Source organism: Monodelphis domestica, chromosome 2, assembly GCF_027887165.1.
Source record: "Monodelphis domestica isolate mMonDom1 chromosome 2, mMonDom1.pri, whole genome shotgun sequence".
NCBI lineage: Eukaryota > Metazoa > Chordata > Mammalia > Didelphimorphia > Didelphidae > Monodelphis > Monodelphis domestica.
This window is the reverse complement of record NC_077228.1, coordinates 277535515-277559271: the sequence shown is the minus strand read 5'-3', so window position 1 is coordinate 277559271 and position 23757 is coordinate 277535515. Positions and strand designations below refer to the sequence as shown.

The window sequence follows — 23757 nt, the reverse complement described above, 5'->3', positions numbered from 1 at the left end:
GCTACTGCTAATGTTTCTAGAACAATGTTATAGAAGTGATAATGGGCATCCTTGTTTCACTCCTGATCTTATTGATAGATAAATAATTAATAATTTATTATATTTATTATATAATATATATATAAAATAAATAATAGATAGATAAATCCTTATCTAATTAATCCCCATTGTAGATGATGCTTGCTGATGGTTTTAGATATACTGTTTATTATTTTTAGGAAAGGCCCATCTATTTCTATGCTTTCTAGTGTTTTCAATTAGGAATAAGTGTTGTATTTTGTCAAAGACCTTTTCTGCATCTATTGAGATAATCATGTGATTTTTGTTGTTTTGCTTATTGATATGGTCAATTATGTGAATGGTTTTCCTAAAACTGAACCATCCTTCCATTCCTAGTATAAATCCTACCTGATCATACTGAATAACTCTTGTGATCACTTGTTGAAGTCTTTTTGCTAGTTTTCTTTATGTTCATTAAGGAGATTGGTCTGTAGTTTGTTTTTTTTTTTCTGTTTTTGATCTACCTGGCTTTGGAATCAGTACCATATTTGTGTCATAAAAGGAATTTGGTAGAACTACTTTTTTGCTTATTTTGTCAAATAATTTGTATTGTATTAGGATTAGTTGTTCTTTGAATGTTTGATAGAATTCACTTGTGAATCCATCAGGCCCTGGGGATTTTTTTCTTAGGGAGTTCTTTGATGGCTTTTTCAATTTTTTTTTCTGTTTTGGGGTTATTTAAATATTCTATTTCTTCTTCTGTTAATCTAGGCAATTTATATTTTTGTAAATATTCATCCATATCACCTAGATTGCTATACTTATTGCCATATATTTGGGGGAAAACATTTTTAATGATTGCCTTAATTTCCTCTTCATTAGAGGTGAGGTCTCCCTTTACATCTTGGATACTGTTAGTTTGGTTTTCTTCTTTCCTTTTTTTTTTTATCAGATTAACCAATACTTTGTCTATTTCATTTGTTTTTTTTCAAAGTACTATCTTCTCATCTCATTAATTCAATAGTTATTTCACTTTCTGTTTTACTAATTTTTCTTTTAATTTTTGGGATTTCTAATTTAGTTTTTAATTGGGGTTTTTTAATTTGTTCACTTTCTAATTTTTTAATTTGCATGCTCAATTCATTTATCTTTTCCCTCCCTAATTTATTACTCAAGGATATGAATTTACCCCTGAGCACTGCTTTGGCTGCATCCCATTTGATGGGATGACTCATCATTGTCTTTCTCGTCAATGAAATTATTGTTTTCGTGATTTGTTCTTTGACTAGCTGATTTTGGAGAATCATATTATTTAATTTCCAATTAATTTTTTATTTTCTTCTCCATGTGCCCTTACTAATTATTTTTTTTTTGCATTATGATCTGAAAAGGTTGCATTTTGTTCATTGCTCAAGCAAGTGATGACCCAGTACGTGGGATGACTTGCTTATACTGTTGTAGTGTTCTTCATCCCCATAGCTTTCTATTTCAGTGAAAGGCAGCAAACTGCAATTCAGCAATAGCTTTAGAGTTACTATCTTCTGTCTACTAGTTCTGCAGCTGAAATGAAGTTTTGGTATTTGTACACTATCTGGTATCTTTCAATAATATTTAACTCTGTATGAGGAAACTTGTATATTTTTTACTATGATTTGTTTTAGTTTGTTCAGATTTAGTTTTAAATATCCAAAAGGTGAAGCAGGATAAAACTTTCTAAGAATTAACTTTTTTGGGGAAATGGTTGGTAAGACAATAAATTTAGTACAGTTTAGACACTGTAAAAAGAAAAAATTAGGTGACATTGAAAGTGAGTAGAGGGGAAACTATATAGCACAGTTGATAGAGTGGAAGGACCTGGGTTCAAATGTGGCCTTGATACTTTCTAGCTCTGTGACTCAGGACAAATCACCTAACTCCAAGTGCCTAGCCCGTGCCACTTTTTTGCCTCAGAAATGATACTATAATAGAAGATAATGGTTTAAAAGTAAAGGGGAGAAAAGTGAGTAAGTAACCTGCTTATTGAAGAGATATATTAGGACAAAATGTTATTGAAAATACAGTCATGAAAGTTATGTATATTATAGCTATTATATTTTTTTCTGTCTTAACCTTGAAGGAAAGAGGAAGCGAAAAGTCAGATTTCTCCTTAGAGCAGGGATTTTTAACTTTTTTTAAAACTTAACTTTTTTTAATGTCTGCCTTTTTGGCAGTTTGGTGAAGACTTATGGACCTCTTCTCATAATTTTCTTTTAAATGCAAAAGATAAAGTGCACAGAATTACAAAGGAAACCAGTTATATTAAGATAAAGGTCTGTTTTTTTCTCCCAAGGTCACAGATCTCCTAAAATTTCTTCATTGGACCTCCTAGGGACCTCCATGACCCCCAAGTTAAGAATCCTTGTCTTAAAAGAACTGGAGACATGTCTCCCATGGATCCTTTTGAAGTCACTAGTAATGTTTTCTGTGGAAAAGGGAGGAGAGAGGTATGTTTTTCAAGGGCTGCCATATAGAAAAGAAAATAGCCTCTTACTACTTGTTTGGTCCAAGAAGGCAGTGTATAGCAGGTAAAAGTTATAGACAGAGAGGTTTTGGTACTATGGAAGGAAAACTTTCTAATAATTAGAGGTGTCACAAAATGAACTGAATTGCATCAGTAGATAATGAGTTTCTAATCGCTGAAAGACTTTTAGGGGAAATTGTATGATTGACAAGAATGTTGTAAAAGGAAATTATATTCAAAGAGTAGGTTGGATTAGATAACCCTTGAAATCCTCTTATACTTTGAGATTATATGAATAAGTTAGAGTAAACTTTATAGAGTTTAATTAAATGATCAAATGAGATAATATTTGTAAACCTCTAAGCACAGTTTTTGGCTATAGCTGAGAAGACATACTTCCTGATAAGAAGTAAGCGGGAAATGTTGAAAATAGGCAAAAGCAATCAGTCTCCTGGAAACTGATTCATTTAAGATCTCTGATGCTTTTTGGAACTATTTTTCAACTAATTAAGTTAGTATTATAAAACCAGTTATTTAGAAAAAGGTCATTTATTTATTTAACTAACATCTTCGGAGTCATGGTTTTGTTTTGAGACTCTGGGACATCAACTGGACCCCTTTTCAGAGGAATGTTTTTTAATATATAAAATAAAATATTGACATTACAGAAGAAATCAGTTGTATTGAAAGTAGATAGAAATAGTAAAAAAACTAATTTGTTATCTAGTAATGTGTTTATTAATACATTAAGTAGTAAAACACTATATTTAAGATACAGATAAGTTAAAATTAATTTCTTTTTTAATGAAGGCTATTGTTTAGTTCGAATAAGAACATTAAATTATGTTCTTTGACAAGGTTACTTGCATTTCATGTTAGACCTCTAATTGATTTTGATATTTTGTTTTTATGGTTATAATGTCTCAACCTTGTCATTTGTCAATGAAGTTATTAATTCTTTCTAAGATTTGTTCTTTAACTAGCCAGTTTTGGAGAATCATATTGTTTAATTTCCACCTAATTTTTGATTTATCTCTCCATGTACCCTTACTAATTATTATTTTCATTGCATTGTGGTCTGAGAAGGTTGCATTTATCATTTCTGCTCTTTTGCACTTGATTGCAATGTTTTTGTGCCCTAATACATGGTCAATTTTTGTGAATGTACCATGTGTTGCTGAAAAGAAGATATATTCCTTTTTGTCCCTATTTCTTTTTCTCCACATGTATACTAACTCTAATTTTTCTAAGATTTCATTTGCTTCTCTCACCTCTTTCTTATTTATTTTTTGGTTTGATTTATCTAGTTCGGAAAGAGGAAGGTTCAGATCTCCCACTAATATAGTTTTTCTATCTATTTCATCCTTGAGCTTCTCTAGTTTCTCCTTTAGAAATTTGGATGCTATGCCATTTGGTGCATACATATTAAGTACAGATATTTCCTCGTTGTCTATTCTGCCTTTTATCAGGATGTAATTACCTTCCCTATCTCTTTTAACTAGATTTATTTTACTTTGGCTTTGTCGGATATCATGATTGCAACTCCTGCCTTCTTTTTATCATTTGACGCCCAATAGATTTGGCTCCATCCTCTTACTTTCACCCTATGTGTATCTACCTTCCTCATGTGTGTTTCTTGTAGACAGCATATGGTAGGGTTTTGGATTCTAATTCACTCTGCTATTTGCTTGATTTTTATGGGTGAGTTCATTCCATTCACATTCAGAGTTATGATTACTAGCTGTGTATTTCCCAGCATTTTGATTTCTACTCTTGGTCCTGCCTTTTCTTCTTTCACTATTTCCTTCTACACCAATATTTGTTTAGAATCAGACCCCCTACTTCCCACCCTTATTTTACTTACCTTTCTACCCCCTACCCTTCTTACTTCCCCCCTTATTTTCCCCTGAAGTCTTTTTAAAATTGCCCCCCCTCCCTCCCTTGTACTGCTTCCCTCCCCACCAGTCTGTTTGTTACCCTTCTACTCCCCTATAGGGCGCAAATCTATTCTCTGCCCCAATGGATTGGATTGTTCTTCCCTCTTTGGGTCAGTTTCAAAGCATGTAAGAGTTGAGTATTTCCTATCTCCAACCTCTTAACCCTTCCAGTTTATTGATGTGACATATAAATTTACCCCCTTTTGTTTCTTTTCCCATTTATTTATTAACCTCTTATTTTTTTAGCTCTGGTTGTGTGTGTGTGTGTGTGTGTGTGTGTATGCATATACACACACACACAAATGTATTTATGTATTTATGCATGTATGTGTATGTATTTATACATGCATATATCTATATACCTATTTATGTCTTGTCCTTTCATCCTATACAGTTTGTCACTGTTCCCTCTAAGTGTAAATTTTCTAACTCCCCAGGTGATAGCAACAGTTTTTAAGAGTTACCAATGACCCTTTTTTGTACATATCATCTTAACTTATTGAGTCTCTTAAAAAATTTTGTTGTTGTTGTTTTGTTTTCTTTTTCTTTTCCCCCTCTTTTTTAATTACCTTTTGATGATTCTCTTGAGTTTCGTGCTTGGACATCAAATTTTCTGTTCAGGTCTGGTCTTTTCTTTACGAATGCTTGGAATTCTTCTATTGTATTGAATGACCATACTTTCCCCTGTAAGAATATAGTCAGTTTTGCTGGCTATTTGATTCTTGGTTGTAGACTTGGTTCCCTTGCTTTCTGGAATATCATATTCCATGCCTTTCGGTCCTTCAGTGTGGATGCAGCCAGATCCTGAGTCATCCTCACTGTGTTTCCATGGTATCTGAATGGCTTCTTCTTGGTAGTTTGTAATATCTTTTCTTTGGTCTGATAGTGTTTGAGTTTAGCTATAACATTCCTGGGTGTTGTCAGTTGGGGATTAAATACAGGAGGTAATCTGTGGATTCTTTCAATCTCCACTTTCACCTCTTGTTCTAGGATATCGGGACAGTTTTCCTGAATAATTTCCTGTAGTATCATGCCTAGGCTTTTTCTTTTGTCATGGTCTTCTGGTAGACCAATGATTCTTAAATTGTCTCTTCTCGAACGATTTTCTAAATTGCCTCTTTTGTGAATGAAATGCTTCATATTTTCCTCAATTTTTTCATTCTTTTCATTTTGTTTTATAGTGTCCTGCTGCCTTGTGAGGTCACTTAATTCCAGTTGTTGTATTCTGGTTCTTAAAGACTGGATTTCATCCCTGTCTTTTTTGGTCATCCTTTTCCTTCTGGTCTGATTTTCTTTGAAGGTTGTCTTTCATCCTCTTTACCTCGTCTTTCATCTCCTTTGCCGCATCTTTCATCTCCTTCACCTCATTTTCCAGCTCGTTGATTTTGGCTTTCAAGACACTATAATGCATTTAAAATACTTAAGCTTTTCAACATTCTTTTCTGAAGGAAGGCAGTCTGGTTGATAGTCTTTTAGTCAGACTACCTTTCTAGTTTCATGTAATCACCATCGAGAAAAATTTCATTTAACAGTTATGCTGATCTGGAAAGACCTAAATCTGCTCTCCTGAATTCTGATAGTGGACTTTGGGTATCACTTTACTCTAGTTATGATATTACTTCTCAGTAAATTTTGGAATTGGATGGATAGGTTATCAGAATCAAGGTTACATACTTTTCAATGTGGACAATTTATACCCATTTGTTAAACTTATGTGCAGAGCCAGAGAGGTTGTTTTCCCTGAGGAAAGCAGAAGGTAATTTTTTGTGTGTGTGTATGCATGTTTAACATGCAGACAGGACTTCATTTATCTCCCCAGGTGATATTAATTTAAAATTTCAGGAATACTTTAAATTACACACCACATGGGTAACAAGAGCAGAGAAATTGCAAAAGCATATGCTTGTAAATGCCATCTCTTCCCTCTAGAGAAAGATCATTTATATTCTGCAATTAAAGAGCAGAAGGTCTTTTTTCCCATAAAGGCTCTTTAGTCAGGAAATAACCAGGGCAGAGATGGGTTCCTTAGGGAATTTTGTGCATCTTTCAAGGACTTACTGGCACCTCCACCTTGTAGAACTTTGCTCTGAGTATTTTCTGCTAGAACTGTGAAAGCATTTGGATTCTAAAAATATATCAACTCTTTATTTTTGCAAAGTTCATAAACCCTACTAGCCTGATATATCTTAATGGGAATTAATTAGATTTTTTTCTCTTTTGAAAAAATTATGATATAATTACACTGTAACATTATCATCTATCAAAGATGAAAACGCACAAAGACAATCGTCATCCTCAGTTACCGAGAGACTACTACTAACTAACATTATTTATGCTACTTTTGCTTCATTGATGAAAATTTTTTTTTCAGTTGTTTAGGTTCATGTTTTCATTTTCATTATTAAGTAGTGTAAATATTCATTAACTTGGTGGGTTTTAATCTGGCTGAATTATATGAATTTAACACAGAATCAAGAATACATCCATACATTCATGAAAGGTATATAAACCGAAACAAATGAATGGCTGCAATAGCATCAGTGGCAAACATTTTCATATAAAATCTTGGAGCCATAGCCAGTTGTATACACAGTTGTGGTGAAAAGGGGTGATTATATATAGTGCTTGCTTTAAGTTAGAAAAATAGTCTTCACCTGTCTAAAAATAACAAATTGATGTAAAGTGAGCAGAACCAGAAGGTTTCTCTGCACAGAGAGATGGTGATGAATATCTGTTTGTTCTCTGCAACCATCTCTTTCATTATTTAGCACAATAGTATTCCATTATATTCATTTACTGAAATTTATTCAGTCATTTCCTAATTGATGAGTGCTCATTTATTTTTTAATTCCTTGCTACCACAAAAAGAACTAATGTAAATATTTTTGAATAAATTTTCCCATTTCTTTGAGGGTGGGAATTGAGGGTAATATACTAATAATAGATAATGTTGTTGAGTTAAAGAATATTCATAGTTTAATAACTTTTTTAAGCATAGCTCCAAATTGATTTCCAAAATACCGTTACCAATTCACAACTTCACCAAATGTGCCTGCTTTTTCCCAGGGCCCTTCCAACTTTTGACATTTTATGTTTTTGTCAGTTTTGCCAGTCTGATAGATGTGAGGTAGAAGTTGTATTAATTTTAATTTCTCTACTTAACTAGTGTTGTGGATTATTTTTCAATTGACTGTAAGTAGCTTGGCTTTCTTACTTATAAAACTGCCTATTCATAATTGACATTCATTAGTTAGGGAATGGCTCTTGTTCTCACAGATTTGAATCAGTTCCTTGTAGATTCTGGAAATAAGAATTTTATCAGGGAAATTTATTGCAAAGATCTCCCACCTATCTAGTTAACTCTTTCTCTTCTAAAGTTAGCTACATTGGATTTGTTTGTTCAAAAACTTTAATTTCATGTAGTCAATATTTTCTTTTTAAAATTTTCTGTATTATCCTTTCTTTGAACATGAACAAAAGTTATTTATAGGGTACAGAATTTGGAGTCAGAAAGACTCATCTGAGTTACTTTACCCTTTTTCTCTCAGTTTCCTCATCTATAAAATGATCTGGAGAAGGAAATGATAAACCCCTCTATCCAAATGAGGTCAGACATGACTGAAACAGTTGAACAGCAATATTCTTCCTCCTTTTTATGAGTTGGTTTTTTAAATATCTAGATCATATATTCACTTGGAGCTTATTTTTGCTTATGATATGAAGTGTTGATATGAACCTAATTTCTGTCATATCATACAGTTTTCTGTAAAAACTTGCGTAGTTTTTGTCAAATAGTGAAGCCTTTACCTCAGTAACTGTAGTCTTTGGGTTTATCACATACTGAGGTTTGTTTTCTTCTGTACTTGATCTGTTCTATTGGCCTTCCTATTTTTTAACCAATATCAAATTATTTAGATAATTACTGCTTTGTACTTAGTTTGAGAGCTAGTATGGCTAGGACCCTTTCATTCTACTTTTTTCCTTATTTTCCTTACTAATTATAATTACAGTAGGATCTCCACATGCTGCAAATGCAAATTTATCCATTTTGCCTAAAATGAGATCAATTAGTGGATAGAAGACACTAAATTTGGATAATTGACATCTGGGATATAAACTGAAAACCTATCTACTGTATCTTGTTTAAGTTCATCAGCTATATGAGTATTACTTCCTTTTGTTCCTTCAGTTGAATTTTGTTATTTTTTTCTAATCCTGTGAAGCAATCCTTTGGTAGTTTTATTTATATGGCACTGAATAAGTATATTAATTTAGGTAGAATTATTATGTTTGGGGGGCAGCTGGGTAGCTCAGTGGATTGAGAGCCAGTCCTAGAGATGGGAGGTCCTAGGTTCAAATCTGACCTCAGACACTTCCCAGCCATGTGACCCTGGGCAAGTCACTTGACCCCCATTGCCTAGTCTTGGAGCCAATACACAGTATTGACTCCAAGACAGAAGGTAAGGGTTTAAAAAAAAAAAAAGAATTATTATGTTTGCTATATTGGTTCAGCCTATGCATGAATTTCTCTTTCTCCCATTCCCTAAATGTGCATGTTCCCCCAAGGATTGCCCTTGAACTTTTTTCCCCTTCTTTCTCTATATTTTCTTTCTTGAGAATTTTGTTTACTCCCATAGTTTGAATTACTGCCTTTCTGTGGATTATTCCCAACTGTGTTTCTACCCCTTGCCTTTTCTCTTTCTTCTTGGATGAACTGCTGTCACCTTAAACTCAACATGTCCAAAAACAATTGTATTGAATTTCATTGTTTTCCACTTAAAACTCTATTCTTTCTCCTGTTTCTGTTAATAATATTGACTCAATTGCCTGTGATAAAAAACAACAAAAAATCATATGTATAAGTATCATAGTATTTTTTAATATAGGGACCTTTGAGGTCCTCTAATTCAACTCCTTCATTTTAAAGAATAGGAAACTGAGGATTAAGGAAGTTGTGACTTGTCTCATGTTAAAGTAAGCACCAGAAACAGAATTTGAACTCAAGGCTCTTTTCAGTGTATGTTACTTCCCTTCTTTTGCCATTGCTTTTCTCCTATCCCTAACACCTCTAAGTTAGTTGCTAGTGATTTTATCAACATATTATTTCTCACATCTTCCTTTCTCCTTTGTCTTCCACTAACCTAGTCCAAGCCCTCTTTACTTCTTACCTAAGCAATGTTATCTCCTCTTAATAGGTCCCTCTCCTTTCTTGTTGGTTCCTTCATGCTATTGACAAAATATCCTTAGTCAGATCACTACTCTGTTCATAACCAGTATATAGCTCTGTAGTGCTTATAGGATTAGGAGGGGGGAAACCAAAACACTTTAGTCTAGGATTCAAGACCCTCGAGAATTTTTCTCAAACCTTCTTTTATACTGTTAATCTCCATGTACTTAAGTATCAGCTAAATGAATTGAAAGATAATCTTTTCTGGAATATTATTTTGAATTCTCCAACCTCTGTATGTACCTTAAGTCCATATATACTTAAGTAGTTTTGGAGTAAGGCAGTCAACCATGACAACAAAATCTGCTATAAATTTGTTGTCTATTCTTAACTGTACCTTTGATGCAGCAACACTTTTATTCTTCCCAAGTCGATTATCATACTCTCCAACAGCAGCTGTTCCAAATATTTTCTTTTCAAAAGGTAACATATCCCTTCTATATCTTCTCTGCAGGCCTTTCTTTATACTTTACATAGAATGTAAAGGCCATTTACCATGGGCTAATTACTCTTCTCCTCTACTCTGTATCCTAGAATCCATTTGATATAATCTCTCTTCTTTCACCTTTGTCCTTTATTAGATATAGCCCTTTACCTCACCAAGACAAGCTTTTTTATAATTCCATCTCTTCCTATCTCCTCCAGAAAATTGTCTCTATGGTTATTCTTCTTCTCTTGCTAGTCTTTAATTACTCTTCCCACTGCCTAGGCTCATTCCATCTTGTCTAAACCATAGCTGGGTCTCCCCCTTATAAAAAAAAAAAAAAAAGCTTGCCTGCCTCTACTCTCCCTTTAAGTTCTCTATATTTCTTTCCCCAATCCTAGCCAAATGCCTAGGGAAAAAACCCTCCATTTCCTTTCTTCATTCCTCAATTGAAATTGTTCTATCCAAATTTGCCAATTAACTTTTTTTGTTTGTTTATTTTTCTGCTTCTATCCTTAGCCTGTTTTTTGTTTGAAAATTTTTGTTTAATTAGTCATTTTAGAACATTATTCCTTGGTCACAAGAATCATATTCTTCCCCTCCCCTCCCCCCACTCCTTCCTGTAACCAAATGCTAAATTCCACTGAGTTTTACAACTGTCCTTGGTCAAGAACTATTTTCATGTTTTTAATGTTTACACTAGGGTGATCATTTAGAGTCTATATCCCTAATCATATCCCCCTTGACCCTTGTAATCAAGCAGTTGTATTTCTGCTGTGTTTCTGCTCCCACATTTTTTCCTCTGAATGTGGATAGAGTTCTTTCTTGTAAATTCCTCTGAGTTGAATTCTGCCAAAGACTTTTTCTGCATCTATTGAAATTTGTTGTTGGTTTTTTTTTGTGATTTTTGTTGGTTTGCTTATTAATATGGTCATTTATGTGGATGGTTTTCCTAATATTAAACCATCCTTGCATTCTTGGCATAAATCCCACCTGATCATAATGAATGACCCTTGTGATGACTTGCTGGAGCCTTTTTGTTAGTGTTCTATTTAAGATTTTTTGCATTTATGTTCATCAAGGAGATTGGTCTGTAGTTTTCTTTCTCTGTTTTTGACCTGCCTGCCTTTGGAATCAGTACCATATCATAAAAGAAATTTGGTAGAACTCCTTCTTTGCTTATTCTGTCAAATAGTTTGTATAATATTGGGATTAGTTGTTCTTTGAATGTTTGATAGAATTCATTTGTCAATCCATCTGGTCCTGGGGATTTTTTCTTAGGGAGTTCTTTGATGGCTTGTTTAATTTCTTTTTCTGATATGACGTTATTTAGGTATTCTATTTCTTCTCCTGTTAATCTAGGCAATTTATATTTTTCTAAATATTTATCCATATCACCTAGATTGCCATATTTATTTTCATATAATTGGGCATAATAGTTTTAAATGATTGCCTTAATTTCCTCTTCATTAGAGGTGAAGTCTCCCTTTTCATCTTAGATACTGTTAATTTGGTTTTATTCTTTCCTTTTTTTAAATTAGATTGACCAGTACTTTGTCTATTTTATTTGTTTTTTCAAAGTACCAGATTCTAGTCTTAGTTATTAAATCAATAGTTCTTTGACTTTGAATTTTAGTAATTTCTCCTTTGATTTTTAGGATCTCTAATTTAGTCTTCATCTGAGGATTTTTAATTTGTTCACTTTCTAGTTTTTTAATTTGCATGCCCAATTCATTGACCTTTGCCCTCCCTAATTTGTTAATATATAAACTCAAGGATATGAATTTCCCCCTAAGTACTGCTTTGTCTGAATGCCATTGATTTTGAAAGGATGTCTCATCATTGTCATTTTCTTCAGTGAAATTATTAATTGTTTCTATGGTTTGCTCTTTAACTAACTGATTTTGGAGAATCATATTATTTAATTTCCAATTAATTTTTTATTTGCTTTTCCATGTGCCCTTACTAATTATTATATTTTCATTGCATTGTGATCTGAAAAGGTTGCATTTATTATTTCTGCTCTTTTGCTCTTGTTTGCAATGTTTTTATGCCCTAATACATGGTCAGTCGTTGTGAATGTACCATGTGCTGCTGAAAAGAACGTGTATTCCTTTTTGTCCCTATTTATTTTTCTCCACATATCTACTAACTCCAATTTTTCCAAGATTTCATTCACTTTTCTTACCTCTTTCTTATTTATTTTTTGGCTTGATTTATTTAGTTCTGATAGAGGAAGGTTCAGGTATCCCACTAGTATAGTTTTTCTATCTATTTCATCCTTGAGCTCCACTTGTTTCTCCTTTAGAAATTTGGATGCTATGCCATTTGGTGCATACATATTGAGTACAGATATTTCCTCGTTGTCTATTCTGCCTTTTATCAGGATGTAATTACCTTCCCTATCTCTTTTAACTAGATTTATTTTTACTTTGGCTTTGTCGGATATCATGATTGCGACTCCTGCCTTCTTTTTATCATTTGATGCCCAATAGGTTTGGCTCCATCCTCTTACTTTCACCCTATGCTTATCTACCTTCCTCATGTGTGTTTCTTGCAGACAACATATGGTAAGATTTTGGTTTATAATCCATTCTATTTGCTTGCATTTTATGGATGAATTCATTCCATTCACATTCAGAGTTATGATTACCAGCTGTGTATTTCCCAACATTTTGATTTCCACTCCTTGCCCTGCCCTTTCTCCTTTCATTATTTCCTTCTGCACCAGTTTTTTGTTTTTAATCAGTCCCCCTAATTCCCATCCTTATTTTACTTCCCTTTCTAGACCCCCTCCCTTTTTATTCCCTTCTTATTTTCTTTATGGTCGTTTTAAACTACCCCCCCAACCTTCTCCCTCCCTTGTATTGTTTGCCTCTCTACCAATCTGTTTGTTACCCTTCTACTTCTCTATAGGGCGCAAATCAATTCTCTGCCCCAAAGAATTTGATTATTCTTCCCTCTTTGAGTCAATTTCAATTCACATAAGAATTAAGTTTTTCATATCTCCAACCTTTTTACCCTCCCAGTGTATTAGTGTTCTCCCCCACTCCCGCCACATGTTTCTTTATGATATATAAATTTACTCCATTTTGTTTCTTTTCCCATTTCTCTTAGTTTTAACCTCTTTTTTTACCTCTAGTTTTATATATCTGTACATATATATATGTTGTAGGTATTTATATTTATGCATTCATATATCTATATACATATTTATGTTTTGGCATTTCATCCTTATACAGTTTGTCACTGTTCCCTCTAAGTACAATTCTTCTAGCTACCCAGGTAATAATAACAATGTTTAAGAGTTACCAGTGTCCTCTTTTCTTATAGGGATACATATCATTTTAACTTGTTGTATCCCTTAAGAAAAGTTTGTTTTTTGTTTTGTTTTTGTTTTTTTCCCCCTTAATTACTTTTTGATGATTCTCTTGAGTTCTGTGTTTGGGCATCAAATTTTCTGTTCAGGTCTGGTATTTTCTTTACGAATGCTTGGAATTCTTCTATTTTATTAATTGACCATACTTTCCCCTGCAAGAATATAGTCAGTTTTGATGGCTATTTGATTCTTGGTTGTAGACCTAGTTTCCTTGCTTTCCAGAATATCATATTCCATGCCTTTCAGTCCTTCAGTGTAGCCAGATCCTGTGTTATCCTAACTGTAGTTCCATGGTACCGGAATGACTTCTTCTGAGCAGTTTGTAATATTTTTTTCCTTGTTTTGGTAGTTCTTGAATTTGGCTATAACACTCCTGCAGTTGGGGATTAATTACAGGAAGTGATCTGTGGATTCTTTCAATCTCCACTGTTTCCTCTTGCTCTAGAATGTTGGGGCAGTTTCCTTGGATAATTTCCTATACAATGATGTCCAGGCTTTTTCTTTTGTCATGATCTTCCGGTAGACCAATGATTCTTAAGTTTTCTCTCCTGGACTTGTTCATTTTGTGCGTGAGGTGTTTCATATTTTACTTAATTTTTTTCATTCTTTTGATTTTGTTTTATAGTTTCCTGCTGCCTTGTGAAGTCGCTTACTTCTAGTTGTTGGATTCTAGTTTTTAAAGACTAAATTTCATCCCGGGCTTTTTGGTTGTCCTTCTCCTTCTGGTCTGATTTTCTTTGGAGCTCATCTTTCATCTTCTTTGCCTCATCTTTCATTTTCCTTTCCTCATCTTTCATGTTCTTTGTCTCATTTTCAAGGTGATTAGTTTTGGCTTTCAAGACATTATTTTCTGTTCCAGATGATTTATTTTGCTTTCTAAGTTCTTTTCCCAGTTTTCTTTAGCTTCTCTTGTTTTTTGAATTGTATTTTGAGTTCTTCCAAAGCCTGTATCCAATTCACTGTAGTTTGTGTTTTTGCTTGATGTTCCTTGATCCTCCTCTGTTTCATTTGCCCATTATTTATTGCCTGGATAGAAGCTGTTGATTGTAGTTCTTGTTTCTTTTTCTATTGTTTACTCATATTTGCCCCCTTTTTCCCCCCTGTGGTTGCCTATGGTCTTGCTCCTCTCATTTTGTGTTGGATCTGTGAGTTTGGGATGTTCTATCTTGAAGGGGCTTCTTAACTCTGTTCTGCTGTTTGGTCAGGTAGTTTGATCTTCCCCAGCTGATAGCAGAATCTGAGAAGGATCTGGGCTTCCTGCCCTGTGGTCAAGGTTGTTGCCTGTGGTTTATTGCTTCCTTTTCCCCTTGGAGAGCTCAGTCAGTGAGGCTCTCAGATCACAGTCGGGGGGTAATGTTGGAGCTTGAGCTTCTCTGACCTCTGAAGGCTTATCTGCCCTTATTGATGAAATTCAGCCAAGGTGGAGGAGTTGATCTACAAACCTGGCTGGGCCCTTAGGCCAAGTCCTCCAGAAGGGGGAGGCAAGATGGAGCATTTTAGCTGAGTCTGCGCTGCCTGCTCTGTGCTTCTCCTCCCACTGCCTGTGTTCTAAGCCCTGAGCCTGGCACAGCTTTGGTGGTAAGGTTCTCTCTCCAGACTAGAGTCCTTGCCTGCCCAGAGATTCCAGTCACAGATGGAGGCTCAGCACTGAGGGGAGGAGTCCTGTGACCTTCCTTCTTCCTTCTCCTTAAACTTGTGTGTTCTAGAATTCAGGCTTTTTGGGGGGGCATACCTTTTAAGTTGGATCCAGGAGGAGGAGGAGGGTTCCTGAGCTCTATCCTGTTGTTAGATTTGGTTTTCTGTCCCCTGGACATGATGTGTTTTTGATCAGTGAGGAAGAGTTTACAGAGGTCTGAATTTTTGCTACCTCTAAGCTGCAATATTGCCCAGAAGCGCCCCCCCCCCATTAACTTTTAATTTAATTATCAAACCTGATGGATATTTTCACAGTTCTTGTACTTCAATTTTCTGTTACTTTTGCTGTTGGGGGAAGCTAGTGGCTCAGTGAATAGAGTGCTGCACCTAGAGTCAAGAAAACTCATCTTCTGAATTAGAGGATTTCTATATGAATTGGAAACATCTCCATGAATTGATGCAGAGTAAAATGAACAAAACTAGGAGAACATTGTACACAGAAAGTGAAACAGAAGTAGCACAGTCGAATGTGACAGATTTTTCTATTAGTAGCAATGCAATGATTTAGGACATTTCTGAGGGACTTATGAGATAGAGCACTATCCACATCCAGAGAAAAAACAATGAGTAGAAATTCAGAAGAAAAACATGGTTGATCACATGATTGGATGGGTATATGGGGTTTTGGTTTTAAAAGATCACTGTTACAAATATGAATAATATGGAAATAGGTTTTAAATAGTGATACATATTTAATTCAGTGGAATTGCTTATCAGTGTTGGGAGGGGGAAAGGAAAAGGGGAGGGAGAGAACATGAATCATATAACCTTGGGAAAATATTCTAAATAAATGAATAAATTTAAAAAAAGAAAACTAATCTTCCTGAATTTAAATTGGGCCTTAGACACTTAATAGCTATTAGACCCTGGGAAAATCACTTAATCCTGTTTGCTTCAGTTTCTGTAAAATGAACTGGAGGAGATGACAAACACCTTCTAGTATCTTGACCAAGAAAACCCCAGAAGAAGAGTCAGGCATGACTGAACTGACTAAAGAATAGTAACACTTGATGCTTTTGGCTACTTTTTCTCCTGCACACTTTTTCCTTTTAGATTTTCATGACACCATACTCTCTCTTAGTTTTTCTTAAACCAGACTGGATTACTTCACTTGCTCATCTCCTTTGCTGACTTATTTATCTATGTTCTACCCCTAAATGTGGTTGTATCTCAAGCTTTTCTCCTGAACCCTCCTCTTCTCTTTCTGTATTCTTTCTTGATGTCCTTATCAGCTCCCATGGTATTGTAAATCATGCCTGACTAGTCTGGTAGTTCAGATTTGGAATTGGTATGAAATAAAGCACTCATTGATCTCTAATAGTTCACAAAAGTTTTATATAGTTATTAATGGAAAAGATGCTGAACAAGGATACAACACTTGTTCAGACTGATACAGCTCCATTCTTTTCCAGATAAAAACTTGTTAACAGGGTGGAATGACTAATGGCAGTGAGACATTGCCAGGGTTGAACTTAAAGTGGTCTGGCCTCTTTTTATACCCTTAGGTGATGGGCAAACTTGGTCAAAGGCTTGAGCTTTTGTGCTTGGACTTTTTGTCCTTTGGAAACAACTTCCTTGCCATTTAGGAAAGAAATTCACCTAGCCTACCTGGGAAAGCCCTCTGGTGGATGGTAGTCCTACCATAGATAGGTTCCATGATTATCTTTGTGCAGATGACTCCTGGATATTAAGATTCTTCCCTATTCTCTCTCATGCATCATTATCTGCATGTTGACTGTTTTAAACAGAATGTCTCATTATCATCTTGAATTCAACATATTTAAAACAGAACTCATTATCTAACACTGCCTCCCACAAACTGACCCCCAATCTTTGAACGCCATTATTCTTGTCATGCAGGTTTGCAAACTTGGAGTTATCCTCTACATCTTCTACTCTTATACCACTTAATTATTGCTACTCACTGCAGAAGTTGGAATGAGTGCAATCTGAATTCTCAGAGTTTAAAATAAGAACAACACTTGATTGGTTTTTCCTTTCTATTTCAATTCCTTCATTTGGCAGCAAATACTTCATCAATTAAATGATTGTATAGCAATCCTAGCATTTGTACCAGGGAAGAGGAAAAGGAGGAAACATACACAGAAGACTCGTGCATTCAAAAGAGATTTATTAAAGGATATTCTTTGTATCCATTTAGAGACAGGAGGGCATATGATGTAGGTGTCCATATCTACTTTTAATTGGGATGGCTATTTGGTGGCTCTGAAGATAGCTTCTAAGATTTCTCTCTTTTTATTTTTTAAGGAAAAGTCCCATACTCTCATATTTGATGGAGATGCTTACTCCTTTTGTTGTGTTTTGGGGAGAAGAGACAGTTCCAGGAGGGTGATTGGTAGAAACAAGATGTTATCTAAGACCTCTTCTTCAAATCTAGTTTTTTGAATCTTTAAGCTTAATAAATTAGTTTGAATAGGATGAGAATACGGGATTAGAATGTTTCCTAACTTATTGAAGGTTGACCATATAGGTGGATGCTTGAAAGACTTAATTGTGATTCAGGAGCTATGGAATTATTTAGGGCTCAGGTAGATATATGAAGATCTATTTGGGAAAAATTTATTGGCTAGATTCAGGGATGAAAGCAAAAAGCAATTAATATTACATTGGCATAGAAGGTTACAGTAGTCAGTCAACATTGCCATTATGCTTCTCAGAGAATTTTCTTTAAATTGCCTGGCAGTGCCAGAAAGGCAGTATGGGATTGTTCTAGCAAAGTGAAGATCAAAGACTTTTTGCAGATGTTTTTTGCTTATACTTCTAGTGCACCAAGATCTTAAGAGAAGAAAAAGGCTTCATTATTTGCAATTATGTGTAGAACATAGCTGTTTTGTAGTAAACAGTATCATTTTATATTTCCCAGTATGGAAGGATAATATTTGTAGTTTCAAACTTAAAGAAGTAAACATATCCTTATATACCTCATAATGGTTTTAGAAACCACCAACCAGACACTATAAAATATATCAAAACATTTATACTTTAAGAGGGCACTACAATATTTGCCAAATGTCTTTTTTAAAATTTCCAACGATCTCATACCAGTCTCTTTTCCACTCACATAACTATCAAAGTGGTTCTAATTTACATTAATTCTTACCTGGACTATTATAGTAGCTTCTGAGTTGGTCTCCCTGACTCAAGTTTTTCCCCTTTTCAATCCATCCTATAAAGAGTTGCTAAAGTGATATTCCTAAAGCACAGGGCTGATCAGAATCTTCAGTGACTCCTGTTACCTCTAGAATAAAATGTAAGTCCTAGGCATTTAAAGCCCTTTACAAGCTTATTGTAGTCAACCTTTCCAGCCTTATAATGCAATTTTCTTTCTTGTACTTGTCAGTCAGTATTCAGTAAACAAATGCCTTTGATGTATCAGGTACTATGTTAAGTTCTGGTGATACAAATGTGGAAAAGACAGTCCCAGACTTATCTAGTGAGGGGAAAGAATACACAAAGGAAAGTTGAAATGAGTCTGGGAGAAATGGGTATCCAGCATGGTGGAGAAGCCAGCCAAAAAAGTCCAAATGAGTTCAGTCAGATAGGAAATGAGATGTCCAAGATGTCAGTCCTGTTACTTTTCTTAAATAGAAGAGTGTATGGCTCCACTTATGATCAGAGAACTAGAGGCTACTCATGGGTGTGAAAAACAAGGTTTATTGGATCTTGCTAAATGATATGTATTCCCTTTGATGAGTTTACCAGAACCATGATGGAGAAGCCAGAGAAGTCCAAAATGAGTGCAGAAAGAAGGGAAATGAGATATTTGAAGAGACCTGATAAGACGGCCTCCTTTCTTTTTTATTATTATTATTATCTCCTGTGTAAGGGGAAAATAGGGTCATATTATAGAAGGTTGGACTGGATTATATTTAAAATAGGGTCACCAGGAATTTAATTTGTTCCAAAGAGATTTATTTACAATTTATTTACAAAATATAGAAAGAGTGAAGTAAGAAAATCAGAGAGGATAGGGTATGATATCTAGCCTAAGCACTAAGTAATTTAATTCCAGCCCCTGGCTCAAAACCAGGGCAGGGAGAGTTAGTCTTTAGTGGCCTTGGCAAAGCTGAGGGCCTGAGGAAGTCTCTCTTTCTCTCTCTCTCTCTCTCTCTCTCTCTCTCTCTCTCTCTCTCTCTCTCTCTCTCTCTCTCTCTCTCTCTCTCTCTCTCTGTCTCTCTCTCTGTCTCTCTCTCTGTCTCTCTCTCTATCTCTCAAGGCTAGTTTTTTTCAGAAAATCCAGGAAAGGAGTCAGCCTTGTCAGTCCAAAGGAAGAGATTTAAGAACAGCCTCACCAGGAACAGGGTCTCAGGTCAGCAGATTCATCTCCAGTCTTAACTCCAAATAAAAACTCTAAATAGAACTCCAAGTAAAAAAACCACTCAGGAAGTTGTAACTCCCTTTTTAAGATAGTTTCTTTTGTGTCACTTCCTGTGCCTTCCCCTAATTTTATGTTTACCAACACAGTTGAAACTTTGCTTTAATTCTGATTCATCAGCCACTATTGCACACATGGGTCACAGAGACCTCCCCCACTCAAGTGTGAATGTGGAGTGTTTACACTTTGGGTGATTAAATCTAAACAATGGTCAATGAAATTTAACTCCCCCCTGATTATGAAAATGATATTAACTCTCTCCTGATTTACAATTTAATCTTCACACCTGTCTTATGTGTACTGGCTGTAGTCAGTGTCTGGAATACTTTTTCTCCTTGTACCACTTAGAATACCTTGCTTCCATCACAACTCAGCTTATGTTTTATCTTACCTGAGGTCTTTTCTGTTCTCAGCTGCTAGTGCCTTCTATTATGAATTAATCTATATATTTAAAAATATGCTTCTTTTTATACACATTTATCTCCTTTTATATATGTAAGCTCTTGAAGTGAAGGATGGGTTCTTTTATATATTTGTATACTTAATACCTAGCATAGCACTTGGCATGTATTTGGCACAATAAATTTTTAAATACTTGGTGATAGATTTCCTATATACTTATCATTTTAGTTTGTATAATTATTTTCTATTCTATTTGGCAAATATATTTAATTCAAGGACTATCATTTCTCTTTTTGTATATCTAGCCCTACCCTCAGCACATAGCCGGTGCTTAAAGTTTGTAGAGTTGTTGAAATTGCTCTAAATCAGAACTAATGGACTACCTTTCAGAGGCAAAACTAGGTTGATTTTGCAGGATAAATGAATTATTGACATTTGATTGAATGTGAAATCTTTCGTTCATATAATCTATGAGAAAAAGTTCTATATTTGTGACTTAGGTGTGTTGTTTTTAGAGTGGAATTCAAAATATTAATTTTTATCCATTCTTTATAAAATAGATCAGTGAATACTATCTATTCTACAAAATGAGCAACAACCACCCACTCCGCCCCTACACTGCTGTGGGAGAAATTGATCATGTGCACATCTTGTCAGAAAATATTGGTGCCTTGTTAAATGGGGAAGAATATGGCGATGTCACATTTATAGTGGAAAAGACACGTTTTCCTGCCCACAGAGTGATTCTAGCTGCCAGGTGCCACTATTTTCGGTAAGTAATACTTTCTACAGAAATAAAATACCTTTAGAAAATATTAGTGCTTTCTGTTTCATTTAATATGTAGATAAATGTACCCAAGTTCATGGAAAACTACTCTAACACTTTTTCTACTATAGTCATCTTAGAATCATATTGCCAATAAGTCCCTTTAGGGATGACTTCATGTACAAACCAAACCACCTCTAAACTGTCTTAAGTAGATGAATGTCAGGTTTTTCTAATCACGGGGTGAAGGTAGGGTGGGAAAAGGCAGATTCTACTTTTGTGCCTAATATCTTCATTGACCAGAATTTCCTTCCATAGGAGTTAGACTTGATGATTAACTCTTTGTGTTTCGGGAATTTTGACTGACATCCTGAGAATTCCAGAGCCTGGAAGTTGGGTCATCATGTCATATTTACATATATGTTTCTTGGTTTCAAACTCAAAAGAATATTATGCAATTTATCAGAAATAGCCAGAGTTTATAAAGTTTATTTAAATAGTATTAAAATCTTATACTTTTATGCACTGGTTGTGTGATCGTCAACTCCTACTTTTCAGTTACATGATGTTATAATTAATATCTCGACCAGTTATTATTTTTCATGAAATTTATTAATAATAACTTGAGATAAAAAATGTAGATAAGCATAGATTTTTTTTAAACCCTTGCCTTTCGTCTTGGAATCAATACTGTGTATTGGTTCCAAGGCAGAAGAGTGGTAAGGGCTAGGAAAAGGGTGTCAAATGACTTGCCCAGGGTCACACAGGTGGGAAGTGTCTTAAGGCCAGATTTGAACCTAGGACCTTCTGTCTCTAGACCTGACTCTCAATCCACTGAGCTACCCAGCTGTCCCCATAATCATAGATTTAAAGTCTTTTCCTTACTTTAAGTTTGACCATGTGCAGCCTATTCTCCAGGAATCTCTCTCCCTCACCTGTCTGCTCCAACCAAGAATCCGTGCCAAAAAAGACCCAGGTGGGCTCTGCTCATGCCCTTTTATTTACATTCATCGTCTCAGCACTGGCATGTGAAGAATGTTTACTAAACAGGTTGGCAACCCAGGAGAGGGGATGAACTTCCCTTGATACAATGAATAATAAAATTTCCTTGTACTTATAAGTGATTAGTAATACATTAAAAGAAAGCATCACTCAAAAATTGGAATTATGATAATTTGCTCTTGAAATTTACTTTGGCTCTAGAAAAATTATTATCGTATTGACCAGGAAAGATTGTTACCTAAATTTGAATATATTGATAACTTAAATAACATTTCATGTATCCTGTGGAAACTGCAACTTGGTTTTTTTAAAAATCATCATTAACTATGAATCAGCAATACAGTAGCAACCTCCTACTTTCCATTCAGTTATCTAGCTATGCTTATAATTGTTTAGCTGCTTGCATTAAACTTGCATATTTGATCATCTCATTTTTTTCCCTAATCTCTTTAGGCATTTACTGGTTCTTTCCCTGCTTCCTACAAATATGCCCAGATTTCCTCTATCTTTCAAACAGCAATACCAGCAGCAACAATATCAAGAAATTGTCGCTTGATCTTACCACTCTAAATGTGAATTCTGTACTTATTATCCATTTTTCAGCCATACTCCTAGAAAATGTTTTCCACACTTAATTGCCTTTACTTTTTCACCCCTCCCATTCACTTTTCGGTGCTTTGCAGACTTACTGACAGCCCTACTTCTCAACTGAAACTATTCTGTTACTCACAGTTTCTTAATTGCAGCTTCTTAATTGCTAAATTAATGGCCTTTTCTCAGTTTTTATTCTTGGCATTTTACATTTGACAATTCCCCCTCCCCATTACTCTTTTTCTCCCTGTTTTTTTTTTTTTGGTGATACTGCCGTTTCCTCATTCTTTTCTTCCTATTTGATGAATAACTTCTTTCTAATCACCTTTGTTAGATCATCATCCATGCCTCAGGATCCATGAATAGCAATTTCATTAAGGTCCCAATAAGATAACATGTTGGCATCCCCCACTGCTTTTTTCTCTCTCTCAAAACTCTTTTTGGTGACCTTATCAACTGCCATGGGTTCAACTGTGATTTCTATACATATATCTTAAAGAGAGGCAAAAAGGGTAAGAGGCAGAGATAAGAAGGTGTCAGATAGGGTACAATGGATCAATCAGAACTCTAAGTCTTAAATCAAACAATCCTTTTAACAAAATGTATTCCATGTAAGTCATTCCCCAGTCGACAGATGGTCAAAGGATATGAATAGACTTTTCAAATAAAGAAATCAAAGCTATCAATATTCATATGAAAAAAATGTTCTAAATCCCTCTTGATGAGAGAAATGCAAATTAAAACAACTCTGAGGTGCCACCTCATACCTGTGAGATTGACTAATGTAACAGTAAAGGAAAATGATAAATGTTGGAGGGGATGTGGCAAAATTGGGATACTAATGCCTTGCTGGTGGAGCTGTGAATTGATCCAACCATTCTGGAGGACAATTTGGAATTATGCCCGAGAAACTATAAAACAATGCATACCCTTTGATCCAGTAATACCACTACAAGATCTGTATTCCAAAGAGATGTTTAAAAAGGGAGAAAGGACCTACTTGTACAAAAATGTTTATAGCTACTCTTTTTGTAGTGGCAAAGAATTGGAAATTAAGGGGATATCCCTCAATTGGGGAATGGCTAAACAAATCATGGTATATGATGGTGATGGAATATTATTGCGCTGTAAGGAATAATGAATAGGATGATTTCAGAAAGAGCTGGAAAGACCTACATGAACTGATATAGAGTGTGAAATAAGGAGAATCAGGAAAACATTGTAACAGAATGACAGTAATATTGTGGAATGATCAATTGTGATAGCCTTAGCAGTTTCTGTTATTGCGGCTTCTTTCAACAGTACTTCAATAGGAAGTGAAGAGGTAGGTTGTGGGAGAAAACCAGAATTGGAATTAGCAAATTAACAGCATCAGTAAGACCCAGGGAAGAAAGTGAGATCAGAGTAGGGGGTAAAGACTTGGTAGATGAAGGGATTG

General features: G+C 34.9%; 1 protein-coding gene across 8 annotated transcripts in view; it reads left to right on the top strand.

Annotated features, from left to right (window-relative positions):
* Positions 1 to 23757, top strand: part of BTBD9 (BTB domain containing 9) — a 550633-nt gene that overhangs the window by 80450 nt on the left and 446426 nt on the right. For 7 of the 8 annotated variants that reach the window (XM_056818165.1, XM_056818162.1, XM_056818164.1 and 4 more), the window contains exon 2: positions 20521 to 20732. In XM_056818165.1, the coding sequence (XP_056674143.1) occupies positions 20548 to 20732 (185 nt within the window). In that variant the 5' untranslated portion in view covers positions 20521 to 20547. Of the gene's footprint in view, positions 1 to 19409; positions 19493 to 20520; positions 20733 to 23757 lie in introns of those variants that run through there. The other variant, XM_056818166.1, reaches the window with a different exon arrangement.